Source organism: Thunnus albacares, chromosome 12 (assembly GCF_914725855.1).
Source record: "Thunnus albacares chromosome 12, fThuAlb1.1, whole genome shotgun sequence".
NCBI lineage: Eukaryota > Metazoa > Chordata > Actinopteri > Scombriformes > Scombridae > Thunnus > Thunnus albacares.
Genome location: NC_058117.1, coordinates 22,994,574 through 23,003,820, shown reverse-complemented (window position 1 = coordinate 23,003,820; position 9,247 = coordinate 22,994,574). Strand labels below are relative to the sequence as shown.

General features: G+C 37.0%; 1 protein-coding gene across 1 annotated transcript; it reads left to right on the top strand.

The window, feature by feature from the left end:
• Positions 1-229: 229 nt before the first annotated feature.
• On the top strand, positions 230-8,178 carry rab31 (RAB31, member RAS oncogene family). Its single transcript, XM_044368911.1, has 7 exons — positions 230-431; positions 1,471-1,550; positions 2,862-2,943; positions 4,144-4,215; positions 4,712-4,818; positions 5,276-5,385; positions 5,992-8,178. Exons 1-7 carry the CDS (start codon positions 396-398, stop codon positions 6,087-6,089), a joined length of 585 nt encoding a protein of 194 aa, XP_044224846.1. The 5' UTR covers positions 230-395; the 3' UTR covers positions 6,090-8,178.
• Positions 8,179-9,247: the final 1,069 nt, after the last annotated feature.

The following is a 9,247-nucleotide window of genomic DNA, read 5'->3' as shown; positions in this document are numbered from 1 at the left end:
TAAAGCGTGTTTAATTTCCCGACGACTTTTTTTAACATCAAAATTTTTCTCATCACGAGTCTGTGGTTGTAGTTGGAGGCTCAGGTAAGAATTAAGCTATTTAGATTTTTGTTATTCTTTGTCATATGAACTACATTATCTGTAATATACTACAATATGTATTATTCCGGTCCATTTGAGTTTTGTTTTGAAAGTTGTCACCGGATGTTCTCTTTCACATTGGCTTCACTTGATTATGGTTTACATAGATGGTTAGTCTGTCTGTCTCAGGGGCTGGGTTTCTCTTCTATCCAAGAAGACGAAAAAATCTTTGAGTTTCAAGCATGACGAGACAAAGACACTGAGTGAACACTGACAAATAATGATTTAAAAAAAAAAAACTTCCAGAACTTACCATGGCCATAAGGGAGCTCAAAGTTTGCCTTTTAGGGGTAAGTGGCAGATGTTTTTGTTTGATCCTTTTTGGGGTAAATTCCTTCAGTCTGCTGCGAGTGTAACTAACCGACAACAGTTTGACGTTAACAACACTGTAGCAGAGGTTAGCTACACCGACTGTCACGATAACTGTCGATTTTGGTCGTTTGTGTTAACCGACTTTACTTTATGGTGTTGTTCTTTGATGAAAAAACTTGTAAATGTAACTAACTTCTGTTGATAGCTAGCTTGGTTGACTGAAAACCAGTAGCTTATGGGCCGGTGGGCGCAGCAATGATTTTTAGATTCGTATTTCTGTCGTCTGTGTCTGTTTTTTTCTTCTCAAAAGTTGATAAACCGTAATCTACGTTGCATTTACGTTTTATTTTTCTAACGGCTCTGACAGTTTATCATCCATTACGTCATCACCAGACTAACGGCTACAAGCAAGCCGTTAAATTTCCTGCTGCGTAAGCAAAACACACCAGACTCTCTTTATAATGGGTGTCAGGGATGGTTCAGCGATGTTTTAACTGCAAACCGGTCGTTTATCAATGAAATAAAGATGAAATAGACATTTGGAAAGATATATCACAGCTACCAGGCCTGCGCATACGGCCGTAGCCCACCTTTTAATGCTCATAACTATACAGTGTCTACATCAATCTATTGTTACCCCTTTGCTGGTATTTATGGAAGATTGTATTCATAGTTTAATCTTGTGAAGCCTGGATGAGAGCTGTCATTGTGCCTGGATCACCACAAAGGCATGCAATATACATGACAAGGAGTTCAAAAAAGCCCTCAAAGCCCTGAGATTTCATGTTAACTTGCTGGGTGGTTGGGTTTTTGTTGTTTTGTTTTGTTGGGGATTTAAACAGATAAGTGATGCTGGTAATAAATACAGAGCGAGTTGCAGAATTGGTGGACTAACAGGAACTTATCTGATGGGGGTGGGCATGTGACCAGACAGTTGCATAATCAATAGGGGGTTCAATAGTGACCACTGACTGTGTGTATATGTGCCGGGATTCATGTGTGACCTTCTGTTTTCAGGACACTGGAGTTGGGAAATCCAGTATAGTTTGCAGATTCGTTCAGGATCATTTCGATCACAACATAAGCCCCACGATAGGGTAAGAGCATCGCAACACAAATCACCAAAACACATCAGTGTGACTACCAGAAACAAACAAAGCTTAGTTAGACAAACATCTCACTTGCCCAGACAGAGGCGGTGTAAAGCTATATTCAGGCTTTACATGGTCATGGAAAAGCTGGAAAAGTCATGGAGTTTCAAAATATAATTTTCCAAGCCTGGAAATGTTGTGAAATTAACTAAAATCATCAAAAGTTTTGGAAAAGTCATGGAATTAAATTTTGTTGTCTGTACTGAAAATGTTGTGAATGGTTATGGAAATTGTATTATGCATCCTTGAAAAACAATGGAAAAAATTAGAAATTTTGTCTGTGAAAATATGTGGGAACCATTTGTTCTTGCATTTATGAAGACCAAAATAAATTCAGCAGGGTTTGTTTCTGATCAAATAAAATCAATATCAGCAACAATTTGTTTGAATTCCACTGTGTAATGTAATGAAATAACTAATAGAAAGTCAAAACTCTATGCTAATGTTATGACAGTGGACATGCTAATATACTGATTACAGGCATCAATGAACTCTTTAGTACTTAAACACCACATATATAACCATTTATAAGCCATTTCATTTACAGAGAAGAAAGAAAAATGCATTACCCCATTTGATTTTAAAAAAAAACAGCACAAACCAACCCATTTGACCCATTTAGCCCAAACTAACTAACAGCTCTTTGAAAGTAATGGTTGAGGTCACTGTTAGCAGATGTTTAAAGCTTAGTACTGTGATGTGGTATCAGCAGGAAGCAAATCTTGCTGTGTATTACTTTATTTTAACAACAGTAACCATTACACTGAATGCATGCCTATAGTTTTTTTTAAATAAAATCCCATAAGTAAGCACAAAATAAACTCTAGTACCAGGTCTGTAGGCAGCAGATTTATGATAAAAACAAAGTCGTTCTAAATACAAATGAATATACCGTGCATCAGGCAAGTACCAAGCTTAAACACTTTAAGAGAATGACGAAATGTGGGAGACTTCTGTCGAATCAAGACCTTCATATGGCAACATTTGGCTGAGATTGATAAGACTGATTGATTGATTTGACAATCATAAAATACACATAATACTGCTTCACTTCAAGACATTTATTACATACAAACTGTCAAGGATTAAATTGAACAATAAAGACCGCCGGTTTATTTCCATTGTGGGTTCCGTGTCATACGTCATTATACTCTGTGTTATTTGTTTCCTGCTGACTTGTACTGATTTGTTTCCTGTGTTTTTTTTTAAAGAATGTGCTTAGAAACACTGTTGTGAAATACATGTAACCGTCCACAGAGCATCATTCCTGACGAAGACGGTGCCATGTGGAAGTGAACTACACAAATTCCTGATCTGGGATACAGCAGGACAGGAGCGGGTGAGTATATCTATAACATGAATTTTTCAGTTAGTTACTATTAGCTTTAATTTTTGCGCACATGACTACGAATCACGTTTTTTTTTTTTTTAAGTTAATTTTCCGTTAAATTTTGCATCAGGGAGCTAGCAGTGACACAATCACTTCACTGTCAGCGGTCCTCATGACATCAAGTTATTATTAGGCGTGAAATAGGATGATTCACATAGGGTTCAAAGGTCACGAGCCTGCAGTATCATCAGTCTGATTCATTTGATGGCGGGCAGGGGGGGATGGTGTGTGTAGCTGAAGCTTCGCAGACATGCTTACTGCAGGGGAAAACCTGCCTATCTTCTTGTTTGTAGTCTGGAGTCTGTTGCTTGTGTGTGACCAACATCCCACAGTGAAAAATCTGATTAAAGCATTACTAAGAATGTTTTTGGGGGGTGTTTATTTGAGGAAATGTTTGTCTCTGGAGGTGATTAACTAAGATATTGTTATGATCACTGGCTGTATACAATTTAAAGATACCCTGTGGAGTTTTTGACTATTAGTAATACCGTAGAGTAATGATGAGTGATTTGTTTGTACTTCATGTATTGCCACAAGCTCAGAGGTCACACAATAACAAAGTTCCGCTGAATGCAGTGGGTGGTAATGTGTCATAAAAACAGCAATGTGCCAGTTAAAGAGGAGAAGAAGACTGCAAAGTGATATAAACAATGCTCGAGTTTCAAAAGATTAAAGATTTTTAAAATGATTTCAGAAGATGGAATTGTGTTTGACATGTTATATCATGGGTGTACACAATGAATTTTGGTGAGAAACATTGAAAGTAGTTAACAGTGAAAACTCCACAGGGTACCTTTAAACAGGATTTGGCAATATCATGTAGTGGCTGTAAAATATTCTCTTTGAGAGAACAGTTTTAGACACTTGAGCAACCTTCAAAGGATCTAACTTTTTCCATGACTCAGCACGTAAGAATGTTAAGACATAGTCTTTCCACAGTACAGTATACTGTATCATTCTTTTATGGGTTAACACTACATGTTTTAATTTGTGAGTCAGTTTCACATGTAAGATTGGGTTTAATTATACTGGCTATGGACTGTTGAAATCATGTTTGTAAAGCACCTCGGGTAACCGAGCCGTACAACTGTGCTTTACAGGATGATAAATTCAGTGAGCTAACAACTATAAATGTGTTGTCTTTTTTAGTTTCACTCATTAGCTCCTATGTACTACCGAGGATCAGCTGCTGCTGTCATTGTCTATGACATTACTAAACTGGTAAGAGTAACAGCACACTTCTTATTTCCAAACCAAAACAGTAACATTAAGTTAAACCTAAGTGATGTTTGGGATGACATGTTCAAATGTCCAGACCAGCAGACAAAATCATTGTAACAAACTACTGTTGCTCTTGAACAATGCCCTTCACCCCATTGATACCAGTGGAACTGTTGTTTTGCTCAGCAACTCCCTGGTCGATTTAATATATAAAAATGTGGTAGCAGGTTTCCCCACCATGCCTGATGTAAAATTCAATTACTTTTCCATCACTCTTGGATGCTGTGCTTCCATGACCTACAAATGCCATTCCTTTCTGGTCTGTAACTGGAAAAACACCATCTAATGCAATAAATATGTGACACATGTAGTAGAAAATGTTGGGCGTATTCTTGTAAAGTGACCACGATATTAGAGTTAAAAGTTCCTGATTAAAGATCGTGCTCGGAAAACTTGCTGCTCAGAGATTTGACCATTATGTGCTCTTGTTGACCAGGACTCTTTCCAGACACTGAAGAAATGGGTGAAGGAGCTGAAGGAGCACGGTCCAGAGGACATTGTTGTAGCCATAGCAGGGAACAAGAACGATTTAGGAGACATCAGGTGGGCTAATTTTGTTCTTCTGCAGCTATAAAAACCTGCTTCTCAGGGTACTACATGCTCAGCAGATGTACTTTTTGATGACAAGTGTTATTTAATTGGTTTAATTTCTTATTAATCTTCTATGTATTTTGTGGCACAACCTAATCCTAGATACTAAAAGCATGAAATAAATCAGTAACAAACTAACAAAGACTGAGTGCCATGAAACAAATTGCTAACTACCAGCCACTAGAAGGCATATTTCTAACAGTGACAAGCATGACCTAACAGCCATCTCTGTAATAAATACCTTAACTCATCCTTCTCTTCCATGGCTCATCATTTCCAGCAGTCTTCCAGAGCAAACTAGTTAGAGATGGAATGGATGAAAGTCTTTGATGAGAAATTTTATTTGCCACGGGACCCTTGTAAACTTGTGAAACTTATCCACACTTACTTTTGTGTTCTCTCTTTACAGGGAAGTGCCTATGAAGGAAGCTAAGGAGTTTGCTGAATCGATTGCAGCTATTTTCATCGAGACTAGTGCCAGAAATGCTGTCAATGTTGAGGAGCTCTTTCAGAAAATCAGTAGGTGTAGGCCTTTGTGTGTCTGTATCATGTATGTCAGTATATACCTTTTTTTTTTGCAAGGAAGCAATAAAGAGAAAAAATAGTGTTACTGACTTCAAGCTTGTCAAGAAGAAAGGAAATGTAGGAAATGAAATCATTGAAGTACCTAAATGTGACTCATGTACTATTAAAAGAGTTCACTAGTATTGCACTTCCAATAAGTTGAGAGACTCACAAGAGACAGATTCAAAAATAGTAGCATCTTTCATTAGACCCTCCCTGCCTTCTAAATGCCCATTTACCCTTTTAAATGCCACACATGCAGTTTGGAACACAGGCTGTCTGTTAATAACTTTATGATCTGCCATAAAGTGTTTTTTGGCATTTAAAATGACAGATTTATTCTTTAAAAATCAAGAAACATATCTGTTTCATCTAAATAACCATTGAAGTGTGTGTCAAGCAAAGCTGTGGCCTTGGCATTATGTTTTGGCCAACAAATATATCACGTATTGTTATGTGGTGACAACGTACTGTCAAATATAGCATTGCAGTGTGAACAATACAATATTTCATGTAAATCTGCCATGGCAACACTGTAAATGACCCTGTGCTCTATTTTAGGTAAACAGATTCCGCCCCTGGAAAATCCTGAAGTGGACAGCAACGAGTCCTTTAAACTCACCCGGCAGCCTCCTCCGTCCGCCAGGAGATGCTGTTAGTATCAACAGTGTGGCTGATGAATTTACTTCCTTCAGCACCAGGGACCCCACCCGCACAGCACATAGTCCACAATGCACACAGTGTCTTACTCCAGGAAAAGACAAGAGACAGTGGACAGACAGAGGTCAGCTTGCCTGTGTGGTCAACTGCAACATGAGACAGAAAAACATGAAAGTATTGATAGTATTAGTATTAAATTGGTCAATGCACCAATTTCATCAAGCACATTTTGTTCATTTAATTGTAGCAGTTTTAACTATGACGGTGTCAGAAAGCAGAAAGCCTCCAGTTTGTCCCCCTCAGGTGGTGTTTTGCTGAATTACAAAAAAAAGACTGTCTATGTGGTATGGTACATAGCTCATTACAAAGAGGCATAACCCTGCATTAAGTAGCAGTTTTATCCCATTATCCTCAGTCACTTTCAAATAAAGCACAAATTAATAACAAGTCATTTAGGTGATCTAGCTAATGTGCTTTATAAATCCAGGTTTTGGTTGTTAATGCAAATGCATTTTCAGCTCGAGAGCCAACTGCTCTGTAGGTTTTCATTGCACTGTGGCTTTTAATGGCACACATTAAATGGACTTTATCAGTAGTAGCAGCAGTAATTTTTTTTTTTTATCATGGCTATATTTTCCCTCTCATGGAGCTTTTGTGTTCATGTATGTGTCACTCCTGTATAGAATTTCATTAGAATATTTGAAAGGGTTTTTAAAAGGTTAAGATCGAACCTCAGACGAGCTTTCACTTCTACAGCTCAGATGCAGCAGCTTTACATTCCACTCCGTCATGTGTTTTCACACATATTTGCTGTATAAGGGTTTAACTGTAATGCCGTAGAGTGAACAGCTTAGAGGCCTAAATCGTAAATTACAGTATGACACCCCCTGTTGAAACACTGTGACCAATGCTAGAATTGTTTACATAGTAATTTGTTAAAGATGTTTTCTACATGCTGAAATGTTTTGTCTGAAATTTCACTACAGGGAATGACTGTATACTAATGCCAAACATGAGTTTTTCCATGTATTTTTACCTTAAAAAAAAGGTTACATTTATACCATTATGAGGAAAAAAGCATGCATGTATTTTTCTCTAATTTTAAATATGTTGAAATGCTGTTAAAATTCCAAACAGGTTGTGTTCTGTACACTAACCAAACTCTAAAGTAACATAAGAAAGTAAGGAAAGGGTGGCAATAAATATAGATTAGCCCAGTGGTGTAATTTGAGTAATATGACTTTGTATAGTGTTTGCTGCTGTTTCTGTGTCAGTAGTGCTTTTGGATTTGACCACTCGAGATTTTTAACAGCACTTTTTCACACAGCATTCATTTGAAGTCACTTTGTTTTGCAGTAGTTGTGCTCCACAACAGTAGTATTGTGCGTGTTAAATAGGAGGCCAACATAGCCTCCTATTTAACAGTATACATTTGACTTAAATAACGTGTTTACATTTGTACTTTTTTTCAGTTAAAAATGTACCATTTACCCCTTTGATGAACTAATTGAGTTGGAGTCTCTGCTTTTCATTTCATTCAAATCATATGACCACAATCTTCCACTAATCTGAAACTGAAAGGTGAAATTGAATTATGAGCTGCTTGGTGAATCAGAGGTACCATTATGTCAAAATAACTGACAAATTTAGGATTGATTTAAAAAAACAAAAAAACAAAAAAAAACTTCACAAAGCTCATTGTCAGTTCACTTCACAGTTTGGCATGATATTACTTCCATACAAGAGAAAATGAGGAGTAAATTATGAGTTTTATTAGTATTACATGTTACCATTGTGATGGAGATTTTCAACATGTGCTATGTTCATTGCTACAAAAGTGCCTTTTTAATGTTTTTCTAAACAGATGTATATGACATGGCTAAAAGTGCATACTGCTAGAATAATGCATGAATTACTGTTCTAAATCAGTGCAGACTTTTTTTTTTTTTGCATAACATTCAGTTTCAAAACTGCCAAGTATCTGCAGCCATCCCTATAATGTATGCCTAAGTCATGCTTTCCTGTATCCTCTGTAGAACAAATTAACTTTTGTATATTAATCAGTGTAATAAAGTAGTAATTATTCTATTTTGCTGGGGGTTTTTTTTGTGCGTGTGTATGTTACTTTTCCCATCTGGAGCATGATTTGAAATGGTTACCAAATTCACCAGACCATTATACAGCTTCTCTCTTATGTTTAAAGGTTTGTGTATAGAGACCAAAGGAAGAGAGGAGAGGGTCAACTAACAAAAGGTCATGACTTGGATTAACCTCTTGATGTCATGAGAACATGGTATGTATCTCCGCTGAGCCACCCTGACATCTCAGAAACCTTAACTAGTGAAAAATGACACGATTAGGATGCTCAGTATAGGTGCTGACTTTTGAACTCTTATGTAAAAAAAAACTTTGGAGAAGTGGTATTACTCTTCCACAACCACTTTTCTTTGATTCTAAGAATAAGAAACACTTAAGAAATTAGTCTTGTGTCATGTTTTCACATATATTGTTAAGAAATCCTTTTGAAAAGCTGTAAACAGCACAAATTACATGCAGAGTGAAGCATTCCACAGAGTCCTATCCAGTACGCTGCTTTGGATTACTCTTTCAGCAGCTTACAGACGAGAGGCCAACACTTCATGTCACGAAGACGGATTTAACCGTAGCCACAGTTGTCAATGGTCTCTAAGAGAGTAAAGTGGGATATTAATAGTTCAAACAGAGCAAAACACACTGTAACTGTATGAAACATCAGGATTCCTCTGCAATGACTTGATCAATTTCCTTAAAGTTTTATTCCTTAAAAGGGTCAGGACACATTATCAGCATCACAAGTTGTTGTGGAGAAATAGTATTGACTTTGTTTCTCTAGAGGAAAGTTGGGGATTTTTTCTTTCATTTCATTGCAGTCAAGAGGTTTCTTTTTTTTTTTTTTTTTTTTTGCAGCTGGCCTCTAGCGCCCTTTAGAGGAACTGTATCTTGCTCTTTAGCATACGGTCATGGCAACCTGTTTGATAGTTCACAATCAAAGAAATTTGAATGTGATCCTGTAGCTTAAGAATGGCAAACTGAACATAATATGCCTCTTTGCAACTGTGATGTCAGGCCTTCAATTCAAACAAATGAAAAATTGATTGTTCTAAACCAACTTTTAAAT